This window comes from Cotesia typhae, unplaced genomic scaffold (genome assembly GCF_013202065.1).
Source record: "Cotesia typhae breed Kobodo isofemale line unplaced genomic scaffold, CoteBio_Ctyphae contig_48, whole genome shotgun sequence".
In the NCBI taxonomy this organism is placed as follows: Eukaryota; Metazoa; Arthropoda; class Insecta; order Hymenoptera; family Braconidae; genus Cotesia; species Cotesia typhae.
The window spans coordinates 10919637-10935417 of NW_027423756.1; the positions used below are offsets into that span (position 1 = coordinate 10919637).

Below are 15781 nucleotides of genomic sequence, written 5' to 3' on the forward strand. Positions count from 1 at the left end.
TACATTTAAAATTGTTTAATAATAATTTCTGTAATCTTCTGAAATTTTCTGTTATTATTAATGTAATTACAATATTACAGTTTTAAAGTAGTTTATCAAGTTTACGCGTAATAGAATATTATTACAAGCTTAGCTCGGCAGAAAATTAACTTTCTAAAATAAAATTTAAGTTTTTACAGTTTAAAAAAAATAATTGCAATCTAAATATATAATTTTTTTGTAATTTTTTAACAGAGCTCGGCATCATTGCCTCCAAAAACAGAAAGCCCAATGACTAGTTTTGAAGCGCAATTTTGAAATATAGTTGCCAACATCAGTTCAAAGGTTGATCGAGATTTTGATAAATTCAATAATTTAATTCGCGAAAGAGTGCAGTTTTTCGAAATGGAGCTTGATAATGCAATGAAGGGTTCTAATTAAATATCAAGTATTATACTTGACACCATATGGCACTAAAAAGGATGTACTGTGTCATTTATAAAATAAATTTGGATTGAATTAATATATATTGTTCTTTTTATTTTTATTTTCTTATCAAAAATCAATCCACAAACCTGGACAATGTTTTTTTAACGATAATTTTTTTCTTATTTTATTTTCAGAAATTTGAAGCGATAAATATGTAAACTGTTTCATTATAAATAAAATGTATAACTAAATATGAATTATGATTTATTGTAATTGATTTGTTAAAAAAATTATAAAAAAAAATTCAAATTTTTAGCGCGCTAAAAATAAACAAGTAGCGACTCACTCCCGTCATAGATGCACTTCGCTCTGTATTGTAATTGGTTATGTTTATTCAAGCGTTTGAATTGAACACATGGTATAGCTTAATTAACCTATACTTCAGTATTTATGTTTATATTTTTTTATTAAAAAAAAATTCTTTTAAATAAAAATAAAAAATAAAAAAGTGAGAGTAAATAAAAATGGCGGGTGTATTATTTGAAGATATTTTCAACGTAAAAGACATTGATGCTGAAGGCAAAAAATTCGACCGTGTAAGTCGTTTGCATTGTGAATCCGAGTCCTTTAAAATGGACTTGATACTGGACATCAACAGTTGGCTTTACCCCATGGAACTTGGTGATAAATTCCGTCTAGTCCTTGCCACCACGCTCAGAGAAGACGGATACCCCGACGGAGGAGACTGGACAGCTATCGAGCAAGAGGGAGGATCAAGGGCGGACAGTTTCGAGTACGTAATGTCTGGCAAAGTTTATCGCATGGAAGGTGATGAGTCCACCAATGAACCAGGAAGCCGTCTTTCTGCTTACGTTTCTTTCGGAGGACTTCTGATGAGACTTCAAGGCGACGCAAACAATCTTCATGGGTTTGAAATCGACCAGCACATGTATTTGTTGATGAAAAGACTTGCTTTTTAATTTATTTATATAATTTATGCACTTAAAACCATTATCTAGATAATGTATGATAATTTATGACATTAAAGTCAGCTGTCACTTGAAAATTTTTTAATTTTTAATTTTCTTTAACAAAAAAATTTGTTCTAAAAAATTATTTTAAAAAAATTGCATTTTTAGTTTATTAAAATTTCTACGAGCCCATTTTTTAAATAATTTTTTATTGCTATAATTTATTAGTTAAAGAAAATTACAAAAATTGTGAAGTGACAGCTAAATTTAACGTCATTGATAATTTTTATATTGTTACTCAATAATAAACCAATAGTTCTTCACAAATTAAAAAATTATTACAAATAAATAAATAAATAAACAATTGTTAATTATAATTCCTTTGACTCTTTATTTACTAAGTTAACTCCTTAATTATTTACAATTAAAAAAAATAATTTGTAGATAAAGTAGATCCCGACTTTACATATTTACTTGTTTAGTTTTCAGTTACCGGTTCATAACCTTAAAAATAAAATGTATATTTATGTTTTTCTATTTATTTTTATTGGTAATCACAGTAACTTGTATAAATAATTATTTAATATTAAAAAAGTAGACATTTGTTGTAGGATTTATTAATTTAAAAATGTCACGACTAGAGTCTGATATTGATTGCAATGGAATGCAGAATTTAAGTGACTCTAAAAATATTAATTTAGACAATTTTAGGAAGCTAGTCAAATCTTATATTGATGCGGTAAGTCAAAAAATTATTAGAAAAATTTTTTTTAACAAAAAAATTGATAAAAAATATTTTTTATCCAGCACCTGTACAGTGCAGCATTATTTTGGGCTGATAAGGTGGTTTCTTTGGGCAACGAGGAACCCAGGGATATCTGTACCCTTGGACAATGTATGTATTTGATGAAACAATATCACAGAGCTGCTCATTTAATTAAAAGCCGAGGCTTAGAGAAGGTAATCAATGATTTATTAATTTGTTGTAAATTTTAGTATTTTTTTTTTTTTAACGACACTTGCGTAAGCAGACATTTGGTGATTTTTTAATTTTTCTTCTAAAATAAATTTGGTATAAAAAATTGCATTTATAATTTTTTAAAGCTTCCAAAGATAAACTTTTTTTTATTTAATTTTTTCTTGCTATAATTTACTTGTTGAAAAAACTAAAAAAATTATTTATTTGTGTACAGACGGATCCTATGTGTCATTATTTGACAATTAGAAGTTTACTTGAAGCCAAAGAGTTCACAGAAGCTCTTCAAATAATAAATGAAACGGAATTATGTACGAGTATCTCGCAAACGGGTGTTAGCTTTATGGATCACACAAATTTTATGCAAGATGCACCGAAAAATGTAAGTAAAATAATTAATAATTATTATTTTTTATTTAATTATTCAAAATAAATTTTTATAATAATATTATTAATGAAACAGGTCCAGAGCGCGATATTTTACGTTAAAGGACGAGTACACGAAGCTACTGACAACAGGTCAGTTGCAGCGGATTGTTACAAACAAGCTCTACTTTGCGATGTATATTCCTACCAAGCATTCGAAGCTTTAGTACAAAATCAAATGCTCTCTGCAGCAGAAGGTAGTCTAATGATTAAATTGTTAATTTAATTATTAAATTTACTATCAAACTTGGAATAATTTTTTTAAATTATCTTTACAGAAAAAGAATTATTAGATACTCTGCCTTTCAACGTGCAGTGTTCAGAAGCAGATCGTGAGCTTCTTAAAATGTTATATGAGAGTAAATTAAAAAAATATCAAGCGCCATTGGAAGATTTGTCGATAACTTGTGCTAAAGGTGTTTTGGTAACTGATAGGCTTCAGAAAAATTTAGATATGCAAGTTGCTAAGGCTGAAAGATTGTATTATAATTGTGATTATCAACAATGTTTTTCATTAACTGAAGTGTAAGTATAAAAACTACCATTAAACAAATTTAATTAAAGTCATTAATTATTATATTAAATTTTTTTTTTCAGGATTTTAAAGAAAGATCCATATCACAGTTGCTGCCTACCAGTTCACATTGCCTGTTTAGTGGAATTGAAAAAAACTAATGGTCAGTTGATAAAATTAATAAATAAATAAATAAATATTTAATAAATTAATAATTAATAAATTTTATAAAATGAATGTTAATTACTATTTAAAATAAATTACAGCGTTATTCTACTTAGCCCACAAGCTAGTAGATTTGTATCCTGACATGGCATTAGCATGGTTCGCAGTTGGTTGTTATTATTTCGCAATTGGTAATTTTTAAATAAATTACTTACTACAAATTGATAAAAGTGTTTGATTAATTAAAAATATTATAGGAAAGAGTGATCACGCAAGAAGATACTTAGCTAAATCAACAGCGTTAGATCGACTATTCGGACCAGCCTGGCTGGCGTACGGTCACTCCTTTGCTGTTGAAAATGAGCATGATCAAGCAATGGCTGCCTATTTCAAAGCATCACAACTAATGAAAGGCTGTCATCTTCCTCTACTGTACATTGGGCTTGAATGCGGATTGACTAATAATTTAAAACTAGCTGATAAGTTTTTCCAGCAAGCTCAGAGCATTGCGCCGAATGATCCGTTTGTCATTCACGAGACTGGAGTTATTTCTTTTTCTAATTTAGAGTAAAGTATTTTAATTTTTTAATTTATATTTCTTTCACAAGATCCATCAAATTAATTGGTTGTTTATTTTAGTTACAAGACAGCAGAGCGACAATTTAAAGAAGCATTGAGCAAAATTCAGATTGGAGGAAAAAATATCGTTTTACCTAGCAAATGGGAACCGCTTCTCAATAATTTAGGGCACACGTGTAGAAAACTGAAAAAATATGACGAAGCTTTGAATTACCATCAGCAAGCTCTCGTACTGAATCCTCTTAATCCATCAACTTACTCGGCTATTGGATTTATTCATGCACTAATTGGCAATACCCAAGAAGCTGTTGACGCTTTTCATAGAGCACTTGGTCTGAGGAGAGACGATACTTTTACCACAACTATGCTAGGATATGTTTTAGAACAGTTGATCGATGAAAGTCCTCCTTTTCCAGGTGATTCAATCGATGATATAATTTATCTAAAATTTTTAATTATTCAATCTATATTATTAAATAATCTAATTATTATTGGTTGTTATTATTATTATTATTATTATAGATGCACCAGCGGAAATGCCGAAGTACAAATTTCCAGAAGCACCTCTGACAACAGAACCAACTGAATCGACTGACAACTCGGCAGATGGAACTGCAAGCGCTCAAGAACAAGAAATTGAAAAATTACGTGTTAACTTATTTTCATCCTGGGGTGATGATAACACCGGAAAATCCGAAGAAAATCCACCTCGTCCAACAGAACGTCCTAGTGATGTTAATTACTCGTCCGGGGAAATGGACTCCGAGATCGAGATGCTGGACTCTCCGACAGCTCACATTGAATATTAATTAAGTTAATATGATTCTGTTTTTTTTTTTTTTAATTATAATTTTTTTAAGTATAAATTATTATCAACTATTTTCTTTTATTTAATTTCACTTGGTCATATATTTAAAAAAAAAAAAATAATTTTTTATAAAAATTTTAAATAAATTAAATTTTAACATTCTTAAAGAAGTACTCAGGTAAGTTTTATTAGATTGACATCCTGAAAAAGAATTTTACCGAAATTTTTTAATTGAATAATTTTTAAAAAATTTCAAATATTATTTTTAATAATTTTTGAAGCTATTAAATTTAATTCGCCTAATTAATTGATACTGTCAAGGAATTTTTTAAAGATAACAAAATCGCGCATGCGTTAAAAGGGAAAATTAAAATTGCGCGCGTGATCAAAAGTAGACGAGCCGTTTGATTCAGTTAGCCGAGCGCGACGACATGGTCAAGAATTTGTACTTTTTACTCCCATAAGCTCGTATAGTATATAATCGCACATCAAGTATATATCAACTTTATTTTACAGTAGAGTCGTGTCAGTCGTCCTTACAACAGGACGGAGACAACAGCTCATTAATAAATTTTCTTCAAATAATTAAATTTAACATAAAAAATAAATCTTATTTTCACGACCAATTAAAAATAAAAAAAATATATTTATCGTGTTGTATGTAATTGTTTCTTCACATTATTTTCACTAATGTCTTTCTGAGTTGTTTAAATATAATAATTATTCGTTGGTAAATTTTGTGCGACGTAAACACAACACAAGACCACCGTCGAGGATATCAAGATTAAATCGCACTTGTTGACGGTGTTCTTTTCTTTCTAACGAACAAAGAAACAACTGAAATGCCGAGTCTTCTTCAGCAGGTACAATTTTATTTTTTATTCTAATACTGTTTCTTTTTAAATAATTCTATAATAACAGATTAAAAATAATTAATTACCGATATTTATTTTTTAGTATTTAGTGATGACACTGAAGTTAGCAGGCGTCTCAAAATTTTTGATTTTTTTTGTTAATTAAATTTAAATTAAAAAGATATTTATAAAAAATTGCACTCATAGTTTTTCAAGTTTTTTACAAGTGCAATTTTTTTTTTTAATTGTTTAAGTGAAATTTTTTCCAAAAAAAAATTTCTAAAAATTTTGAAATTCGGGGTTGGCCGACTTCATTTTAATTATTTAGTGTAATATTAAGTAGTCTTGCGTCTTTGTCTAGTCCTTTGTTTGAGCCTGTAACAGACAGATATACCAACGCCGGATAACTTAAAACCAAAGATCGGCATCATATTTATGTTGAGTAAACTAAAAACATCAACACTAAATTTATAATATTATATTTTACTTGCAAGTTAATTTTTTTTTGTTGCTATTTATTTTACAAGTTTCATGTTCTTCACTTCTGGGAACTTAATACTGGGATTAGTGATTTAACAAGTTATTTATATTCTCTTTGTTAAAAAGGATCCGTCTACTGAAATTGAAACGCAATTATTATAAATATTATAATATTTTGGACAACTGTACGTGTGTTATTTCTATAAATATTTTTAATTATTGAGTAAATTAGAAATACTTGAATATTTTTAAAAAAGTACTATTAATTAAATCTTTATGACACTGAAGTTGACAGACAAAAATTTTTTTAGATATGTATAGCAATTAAATTATTACAAAAAAATAAAATTAAAAAGTTTCACTTGTAAAAATTAATAAAAATTACAAGTGAAAAATTTTTTATTATAATTAATTTATTAAAAAAATTTTTTAAATTAACAGCTAATTGCTAACTTCAATATTATAAATTTTCTTTTATACAACAGGTTCACTAAATTCAAAATTAATTAAAATCAAGATAAAAAGACGTATCTTCATTAAAATCGATAAAAAAAAATTTTAACAATTTTTATTTATCAATAATTTAAATTTTCTAAAAAACAAAAAATAATTAATTAGTTTTTTTTATCAATTTGTGTGCATATGTACTGTAAGAAAATGCTTTGTTCATAAATTTTTAGATCGTATATCAAAAGATCGTATTCTGAGAAGACGTGAAACTTTTGCTCGATAATTAAGGGGCGGTAAGTTTACTAGCGGCCTCTTATCATACACAGGCTTGTAAGCTCTTTTTTTTTTTTTTCTTTATGTACTAATTCGTGGAAAGTAATAGCTCAAACTAAATACCCACACCACTGACTGTAATATTCCCACATTTTATCTATTACCCGGCACCTAGACTTCCCTCTCTCTTATCACGAATTTTCTTTTTGCTATTATTCTATTTCATTGTGTTTTTCCTTCTTCGATTGCTACCAGTGGATCATACCTTCCGGAGTCTTTGAACAGTCATGTTCGAAAACGATTTATGGGAGAGTGATAATACCGAGAATTCGTTTGATTTTCATTTTCCCACGGTTCGTTTTAATACAAACAATATAATCTTTTATTTATTATTAATATTAAAAATACACAATAAAAATGATTTATTTAATAACTTTATTGAAGAGTTTGTTAATAATTAAATATAAATAAAATTTAATAACCAGTGACTAATAATTTTTTTTAAAATTACAGCTGGCCATGTCCTTCGAGGCTGAAAATAACAACGCAACCGATGGATTACGAGGATCCGAGTCGTCGTGCGAGCCACCGAAAAATCACCAATTGCAACATGATCAGTACGATCGTGAGTACCTGCAGCCACAGCAGCAACAACGTGACTACGAGGGGATTCAACTTCCTTCAGTAGATTTTCAACGTCAGCAGCACGACGCTCAGATACGAGAATACGAAAGAGAACAGAGCTCAATTTACCAAATTCCTGCCCCTCAGAGAGAGTCGTTATTCCAGCGGCGTGAACGGGAACGAGACTCGTTTCAATTGCATCACCAGCCGGAGAGATCTGAATCACGGATCGATCAGTACCGGGATAAGCTTCACCAACCGCTCAAAACTCTGGGAAGTCTTTTGCTGGATGTACCAACTCCCACGGTACCTTTTCATCCTCACAAAGACACCTCTTATGATCAGACTGACTCAAACCTTGAAGGTATGCTTCGTTTATTTATTTTATTTTTATTTACACTTGTTCATATTAATACATAAGTATTTTTAAAATAATTTCCCTACTAGCAACCTTGCAGTCACTATGTGACTGCCGTGAGTTGTGAATTATAAATAAATAAAATTTTGCTTTATTAAATAATGACTTTTGTTAAATTGCACTGTAATTTTTTAACTGTTGAAGTTTTTAAAGATATAAGCTCATCCCGATGTTACACTCATCGAGAGCTTTCATTTGAATACCCACATCAAATTTTCATATATTTATATATTTCACAAATGCCATACACTGGCCCCAAAATTTTGCTTATTCTCATAATAATATAGATAATCAGCGATCTGTTTTTGTTTAAATTTATTTATATTTATATTTTAAAATGAATACACTAGATAATGATGAGTTAATTTCAGGCTGGACTTAATGATTAGTCGTTTGTTATTGATGATTTAAAGCAGTAATTTTTCAAGTCTATAAATAATTAAAATTAAAAAAAAAAAAACTGAAAATAGTTTTGTGTCATTTGCAGTACAGATTATATTTTTAATCATAATATTTATATCTAATAAATTTACTAAAGCTAATAATTTGATTTGGACAGAAGACATGTCTATTTCCGATTTGTTTGGACTCGGATTACCTAGAGGATCGTTGATGGGCAGCCAATCGTCAATAAACTCGCCGGGATATCGACATCACCAGCAACAGCAAACTCAAAATCATGGACAGAGTAATGTCTCACGGCCTTACAATAAATATCAGGTCAGTATTGTTATCTATCTTTTTTATTTTTAAGAAAAAATATCTATGCTATTGGTTAATGCATTGTTTAAATTTTAATTCTATTTAAATAATTTATAAAATGAATTAAAAAACTTTTTGTTTACGACATTTTCTATGACAACGCTACTATGAAAGCAACAGTTTTCTTCATTTGTTCTCGGTACAAACTAAAGAATGTTAATATGTAAAAGCTTACGGTCTCATTGTATAAGCCTCATTTTTAGAGCGTATGTCTGGAAACCTTTTAATGCTAAACTTTTTTGCGTGTTACAATAGACAATATAATTTAAATAAGAAAAGAGATGCAGTTTTTAAAATTAAAATACTTTCTTCATTTTTTTTAATGATATAAATAATAAAATAATTATATAAAAATTATTTTTTTTTTATTTGCAAAAAAAAAAAAAACTAAATTTATATATCTGTGTATAACTTTGTAAATTTTTATTTCTACTATTTTCAAGTCTTACCGTGTAAATAGATGATTGAGAAACTTCTAAGAATCGCATCTGCACGTGACGTTTCAATATAAATTCTATATACACTAGGGCTATAGGTACTTGGGATTGCCGTTGTCAATATTGTAACCCAATGCCCAATGCCAGATAGCTTATTACTTATTACATTTAGATTCACTTATCGAATTTATCTATATATAATTTTTTTTTTTTTTTAATTTTTTTTTTTCCACAAAAGCACAAAAATTACTAATCAAGTTCCTCCAATATAATTATTATTTTATCGTTTTTTCATTAATTTAATCGAGACAGCACTAAATTTATCATAAAAGAGATTAACTCAATAAAATTCTTTGTGTAGACAAAATTATAACGATCGAATGCGTTTCATACGTGAGCATTGTGTACACATATGTATTTTTATGTCGAGAACATTTAAGTACATGACATTAGGATAGTAAAGCGAAGTACAATGGAGATTGGATGAAATAATAAATTATCGTAAAACGACACGTTAGGACGACCCGATTTTAAGATCCGAGCCAAGACTTATGTATTTTCAGGCCTGATGTGAGCCAAACATCTTTATTGCTACTCTTCATTTCTTCATTCTCATACAGTTATTCCTATAACTATTATTATTAGTATACAATATCAAAGGATGAGATCTCGTGATAGTTTGTCGGATGGACATTACGCGGGATATTATCTTGGAAGTCGTCCAAAGATAGTGCTGGAAGGCTAATTCACCGACAGCAAACGCATTTAATATTATTTATTGTATTCTTTATTCGGTAGTATATAAAAATCTCTTGCAACATAAAAAAAATGTCTTTTTTATTTCTTTTTAGAACTTCGAGGAAGATCGTGGATATTTCACATCATCTCCGAGTATCGACATGCCGGGGACACCAAATTCAGTGGCAACTCCAGGGAGTCCAGGTACTCCAAGCAGTCTCTACTCGGGTGCTTACAGTTATTTAACAAGTGGTACCAACAGTTCGCAGTTGACATCATCGCCTGCGTCGGCACGTTCGGGCTACCAGTCCTATGTAGGGTCGCCTACGTCATCGACTAACTCGCCGCCCTACTACGGGAGACCTATTCGTGGATCCTCACCGTACAGCGACTGTAGTAGTCCTTCGATGGAGTACCCACCTGTTATCAGCTGCAATGGATCGCGATCTACCTCGCCGTCAGACTCAGATCTCAGCGGTATCAACAGTATGGAAGGCTCGCTGTCAGACATAATGGCTTGTTTGTCATTAAACTCACCTGTCACACACTCGTGTCACTCACACGGCTCAGTAAACTCTGACTTCGCTGATATTTGTCCGAATAACCGCGCCGCAGCTCTACAATGCATGGCGATGAAGAAGTATCTTGCTTCTACGTACCATGACCAGTCATTCCGTCATCACCACTGCTGCAATAGCAATGGCAACCACGTGGTACCCGCCAGTCCGTCTGTTGGATTCAACGAGCCGTATATTTCTTTGGATCGCGCTGCCAGACTCCAACGCAACGCTGCCTCCCTTCACAAAGCGAGTCACACTTGGAGCGGCACTCTTCCTGCGCGTACGTTGAAGCCCACTGGCTTCTCTTCGAAAGTCTTCCTCGGCGGGCTACCTTGGGACGTCACCGAGTCTGCTTTGATCGCAACGTTCAAGCACATTGGCCCGATAAAAGTCGAGTGGCCGAAAAAAGAACATCCCAATGCACCTGACCCTAAAGGATTTGGGTACATTATTTTTGAGTCAGAGAAAGAAGTAAGAACTCTGCTGTCCTACTGTGTCCCTTGTTTCAAGAACAAAAATCGGTTACTTTATAAAGTATCCTCGAAGCGCATCAAAGATAAAGATGTCCAGGTGATTCCGTGGGGTCTGAATGACAGCAACTACTCAAAATCGTCCTCACAAAAATTAGATCCGGGTAAAACTGTATTTGTTGGTGCGCTTCATGGTATGGTAACTGCTGAAGGTCTTGCCAAGATAATGAACGACTTGTTTGATGAAGTTATCTATGTTGGTAAGCATTATTAGATATAAAACAGTTTATAAAAAATTAAAATTTTTGTAATCATAAAAACCCATTTTATCGTATGAATCCACTGGCCACAAAATTTTGCTTATTCTCTTAATAATATAGATAATTTTTTTGTTAATTAGGTATCGACACGGATAAACACAAGTATCCAATTGGATCAGCTCGTCTTACGTTTAGTAGCAAACGTTCTTACAGAAAAGCCGTCGCTGCAGCTTTCATTGAAATAAAGACGGCTAAATTTTCAAAAGTCGTTCAAATTGATCCGTATCTTGAAGACTCAGTTTGCTCTGTCTGTTACGTGCAACAAGGACCTTACTTCTGTCGCGAACAGGTAAAATATTCAAATAATTTAAAACTATATTTATTTATTTAAAATAAAATTTTGATAATTAATTTGGTTATAGGTCTGCTTTAGATACTTCTGTCGTAATTGCTGGCTCTGGCAGCACTCGATGGATTCGATGCGTTTGCACAAACCCTTGACACGCATTTCAAAGACCAATCAAGTTGTTGGACTGACTCCCGGCATAGGAATGCCCCCAGCGTCTCGTACATCTGGTTCCGTTATTTAAATTTTTTCGTAACGAAAAAAAAATTGCTCTCACCACTAGATTCGTGTTTAATCGTTATCTAATTATAGTTAATAGTGTCGTAAACACTTTGTTCTATTATATTTTTATTTTTTTTTCTTTTTTCAACTGAGGCCTGATACCGACGTTGGTCAGCTTTAAGACGGCATCAAGTATTTTGGCAGATTCAACGATAGTGTCTTTATAAACATAGTTATAGTTGGGCAATCGTGACGGAAAGATTTAAAACTATGATAATTAGTTTAAATCATGTTGAGTAGTTAACGTAACTATACAGTGCATTGAATAATGCCGATCATAAAAATGTTTTATTATTTATTTATGGTTTTTAAGAGACTGGATCTCTTATCATTCGAAACTGTTTTTTTTTTCCTTTTTTTTACACCGCGGCAAATCAGATCAGCATCCGTTTATAATGATAATGTTTAAAAATAAGTAATAATTAATGATTAATGATAGTAATTTAATATTTAAAGGATCAGGTTTAAAAAGTAATGGTACTTAATTCATTGATCATTGAATAATATGGCTAACGTTTGTGTACACTAAAAGTCACATTAGCAATTGGATAATTCTCGTTAAGAATTGTAAAGATCAAAGCCATTATATACAGCAAAAAAATTTTGTGTTATTAAGTCGAAAAATTTTGTGTTAAAAATATTTAACGTAAAAATTTTTTGACGTAATGAAGCAAAATTTTTTACTGTGTAATCTTGTATTTGATATAATTTTTTTTGTTCTTACGCCGTTGCGTAATATTCTATAAGCGTATTAAATATCCGATAAAAAATAGATTTTTTAAAAGCAGATGATCTAATGGCTGAATTACTGTTATTTATTATTTTATAAGATTTGTGCCATAATTACTTGAGAAAATAATCTTTAATATTTTCGTAATTGCAATATTATAATCTATAATCACGCCAAAGCGTTTAGAGATTGTTATTAATATTATTATTATTATTATTAATTTATTAAGTTAAGTACTTTTTTTCAATCGGAAATAATTACCGTAGTAATTAAACCCGCGGGTGAATTTCAATCGTGATAATATCTAACTAGTTTTACGTTTCATTTCTTAGGTATAGCGAGATTGAGCCAAATATAGAGTTAGAGTAGTGTAAAAGAGTTGGTGGCTATTGATTATGATGATAAGAATAATTGTAAAATTATGCATTGAGAAAAGAGTGAACGCGACTCGCGACTTGGCTCAGAGTTTCTTCATAAGTGTCTTTATTATCATTTAATATTTCTATTTCAAATTATGTTATTATTATTATTTTTAACATTTTTTGTTGTTAAATTTAATTAATCTTTTGATATCAAAAGAAATAAGCGTAAAATTATTCAGGCTGAATTTAAATAAAAAAAAGAAAAAAATGTTCTTTAACTTTTGATATAATTTTGTTGATCAATAAATTAAAATCACAGTTTTGCATATATATTTTTTTTTATTTTTAGTTATTTATCCTTTGTGTTTACTTTCCTATTTATTTATAAATCCTCTTTCATTTATTTATGCTAGAAAACTTTTTATCTACGTAAAATTTGTTTTAATTATAATACTACTTAAATTTAACTATTTAATATGGTAATGCTACTGAAGCTTTAACTAATTAATAAATAAAATTAAATTAAAGCTTTTTACTTAAAATAAAAATTATAAAACAAAGTTGAAGTCAACTTCTTGGCAGGAAATTAAAAGTAGTTATAAAGTACATTAAATTTCACAGTATTAATCTTATTATTGGTATTTTAGAGAAGAAAAAAAAAATAAATTAATGAGCTAGCTTTTATTGTGACGATAGGAACAAAAAAATTTTAAAACGCCTCTTTTATCTAAATCATCTGATTTAAAAATATAAATTTTAATAAGTCCGTGCCTTTTAATGATACAATAACGTGAATTTTATTATAAAAAATTGTTAAAGGATTAAAAAAAAATGAAATTATTTTTTAATTAAAATAAATGTGATGATAATGATTGTTGGAGCGCACAATTTGAAGCTTTTAATAATTATTTAATTTGTTAATAAATTATAAGTATTTTCAAACGAAAGTACAAATATAATTTTATTTATTATTTATGTGCGTTTATACTGAAATTATTTTACAAATAAATTATTTTCTTAACGACTGCTCCCCTATTCAGGAGCTCGACTATTGTATTTCCTTAGCTTTAATTGATTTATAAAATACAATTGATAAAAAGCTTTGTACGCTTTGAAAACTTCAATGTAATCGTTACAATGTTTTATTCATGACAATAAATAAATGTTCTCTTAAAAGTTTAATAATTATTAATGTAATTAAAAAAAAAAAAAAAAAAAAAAAAAAAAAAAAAAAACTTTAAATATTTAATCTGATACTTCAATTGGCACGTTTTATGAGTGATTGATAGAGCCCTATGAGTGATGATACAGTTCCAAGTGCTCCAACTTGCCAAGTAGACAGTTTGCCGCCCCAGAGAGTACCATTAGGAAGATAACTCACTGCATAACTCATGTCTAGCAGCATACGGGAACAAACTAATGTTTCATTGTACATTTTATGCCTTAAAGCTTTCTCCTCGTCTTTATTACCAGATTTGTTTTTTGAAGTCATCTCTCTTTGCTTCAATAGGAGTTTATATTTCCGCAAGGATCTAGGCAATTTAATGTAGCAATTAATATAAATTTACAAATATTTAAATAAATTAATTTTGGGAATTTCACAGTAAAAAATTTCTATTTTTTTTTTAAATTCAATTAACAATAAAAAAATATTTTTAAAAAATTGCACATACAGTATTTAAAATTTTTTACATGTGGAATTTTTTCTTTAAATTTTTTTGTAATAATTTTATTAAAAAAAAAATTCTAAAAGTTTAGATGTCGGCTAACTTAATTTTCATAAATTTACAAATAGCTTGAGCTATAAAAATATTACAAATAACATATTCTAGATCCAATGGTCCAAGAATTTACACTTACTTCATCAAAGAAATATAGAGAGAGGTGATCCAGAACCACGTGGACAGAGTATCCCATTTGTCAACGTCTACATTAACCAACTGATGTTCTCCTGCCCAGCAGAGGGTCTCGATAGGAGAGTAAATTACATCCACTATAATTTCTATCATCTCCAGCCATTTGATGAATGAATCAGCTGCCTGTTACATCGAACACGTCAATTAGACATCTAAAAAAATTTAATACATCATCACGAGTCTACCGACTCATAAATAATTATATTTATTTATTATAAACATAAATATTCTATGTATACTTATTTTATTACTTTGTTCGTCCAATTATATGTCAAAGCATAATTGAGTGTAGGAATGTCATCAAGTAGCCGAAGGATAACTCGGCAATTACTCATCTGGCTTCCAAATATTTTAAACTTTTTTTTATTTTCCTCAGATCGCGGTATCACAGTTGCTAATTTTGCTGCGTAAGATAATACTCTCAATAATTTATCTCTGCCTTCATAACTTTCTAAATAATTCGACATTAATTCCATGTTTGTTTATTTATTTTAGAATTTTTTTCGAGGTTATGCCAACTAATTCTCTTCTTGCCTGTCATGTGACAGGTGAAGACTGAAAAAAGTCTGGATATTTTGATATTTTATAAATTTTTGTTTTAAAATTAATTAAAACTAAAAAGTATAATTAAAATTATATATTACTTTAGTTATATTTAATGTTTACTGTAAAAAATTTATTTATTTGCTAAATAACGCATAAAAAATTGGTTTGTGTCATCCTCATTAATTTTATCAACAATTATCTAAGTTGTCATACTTGAGTCATTGAAAAAAAATGTTCTAATTATTTTTAAAACATCTTTTAAAAAAGTCTGAGTCACTAAACGTAAAAAATAAATAATAGTTATTTTTAACACGCTGTAATTTTTTTAATTAATTTTTAAACTGTTTAAAAAATTTTTTTAATTTGTTTATTAATTTTTTTTAATAATTACATACTTAAAATTTTCTTGTAAAATAAAAAAAATTT

The 15781-nt window shown here is 29.3% G+C and overlaps 4 protein-coding genes across 6 annotated transcripts; 3 read left to right on the plus strand and 1 right to left on the minus strand.

Moving 5' to 3' along the window:
• The first annotated feature begins 803 nt into the window (after positions 1-803).
• On the plus strand, positions 804-1716 carry LOC141529560 (DNA-directed RNA polymerases I, II, and III subunit RPABC3-like). Its single transcript, XM_074246160.1, has one exon. The coding sequence runs from the start codon at positions 933-935 to the stop codon at positions 1386-1388; it is 456 nt and encodes a 151-aa protein (XP_074102261.1). The 5' UTR covers positions 804-932; the 3' UTR covers positions 1389-1716.
• A 180-nt stretch (positions 1717-1896) lies between these two features.
• On the plus strand, positions 1897-4957 carry Cdc16 (cell division cycle protein 16). The gene is made up of 10 exons (XM_074245763.1): positions 1897-2118; positions 2187-2339; positions 2573-2737; positions 2819-2978; positions 3060-3306; positions 3379-3458; positions 3562-3651; positions 3718-4027; positions 4100-4455; positions 4562-4957. Exons 1-10 carry the CDS (start codon positions 2008-2010, stop codon positions 4846-4848), a joined length of 1959 nt encoding a protein of 652 aa, XP_074101864.1. The 5' UTR covers positions 1897-2007; the 3' UTR covers positions 4849-4957.
• Positions 4958-5354: 397 nt separating this feature from the next.
• On the plus strand, positions 5355-13223 carry Orb (polyadenylation element binding protein orb). Of its 3 annotated transcripts, none has more exons than XM_074245762.1 (6): positions 5355-5710; positions 7418-7892; positions 8506-8666; positions 9997-11173; positions 11314-11522; positions 11596-13223. In XM_074245762.1, the coding sequence occupies exons 1-6, from the start codon at positions 5690-5692 to the stop codon at positions 11761-11763; spliced, it is 2211 nt and encodes a 736-aa protein (XP_074101863.1). In that variant the 5' UTR covers positions 5355-5689; the 3' UTR covers positions 11764-13223. The 3 variants fall into 3 exon arrangements, with proteins under 3 accessions (XP_074101863.1, XP_074101861.1, XP_074101862.1); XM_074245760.1 differs by lacking the exon at positions 5355-5710 and adding an exon at positions 7143-7257; XM_074245761.1 differs by lacking the exon at positions 5355-5710 and adding an exon at positions 7143-7257 and having other exon boundaries at positions 8509-8666.
• On the minus strand, positions 12881-15397 carry Pex11c (peroxisomal biogenesis factor 11c). Its single transcript, XM_074245764.1, has 3 exons — positions 15061-15397; positions 14754-14932; positions 12881-14425 (listed from the first exon to the last, which is right to left on the minus strand). Exons 1-3 carry the CDS (start codon positions 15283-15285, stop codon positions 14152-14154), a joined length of 678 nt encoding a protein of 225 aa, XP_074101865.1. The 5' UTR covers positions 15286-15397; the 3' UTR covers positions 12881-14151.
• Between the last annotated feature and the right edge of the window lie 384 nt (positions 15398-15781).

Coding starts and splice junctions, on each gene's coding strand:
- Orb (XM_074245760.1), top strand. CDS start 7,192: ATGTTCGAAAACGATTTATGGGAGAGTGATAATACCGAGAATTCGTTT. Junction 8,667..9,996: donor GGCCTTACAATAAATATCAG/GTCAGTATTGTT, acceptor ATTTCTTTTTAG/AACTTCGAGGAAGATCGTGG. Junction 11,174..11,313: donor TGATGAAGTTATCTATGTTG/GTAAGCATTATT, acceptor TTTGTTAATTAG/GTATCGACACGGATAAACAC.
- Cdc16 (XM_074245763.1), top strand. CDS start 2,008: ATGTCACGACTAGAGTCTGATATTGATTGCAATGGAATGCAGAATTTA. Junction 2,119..2,186: donor TCAAATCTTATATTGATGCG/GTAAGTCAAAAA, acceptor TTTTTTATCCAG/CACCTGTACAGTGCAGCATT. Junction 4,456..4,561: donor TGAAAGTCCTCCTTTTCCAG/GTGATTCAATCG, acceptor TTATTATTATAG/ATGCACCAGCGGAAATGCCG.
- LOC141529560 (XM_074246160.1), top strand. CDS start 933: ATGGCGGGTGTATTATTTGAAGATATTTTCAACGTAAAAGACATTGAT.
- Pex11c (XM_074245764.1), bottom strand. CDS start 15,285: ATGGAATTAATGTCGAATTATTTAGAAAGTTATGAAGGCAGAGATAAA. Junction 14,933..15,060: donor CATATAATTGGACGAACAAA/GTAATAAAATAA, acceptor TCGATGTAACAG/GCAGCTGATTCATTCATCAA. Junction 14,426..14,753: donor CTCTATATTTCTTTGATGAA/GTAAGTGTAAAT, acceptor TAAATTGCCTAG/ATCCTTGCGGAAATATAAAC.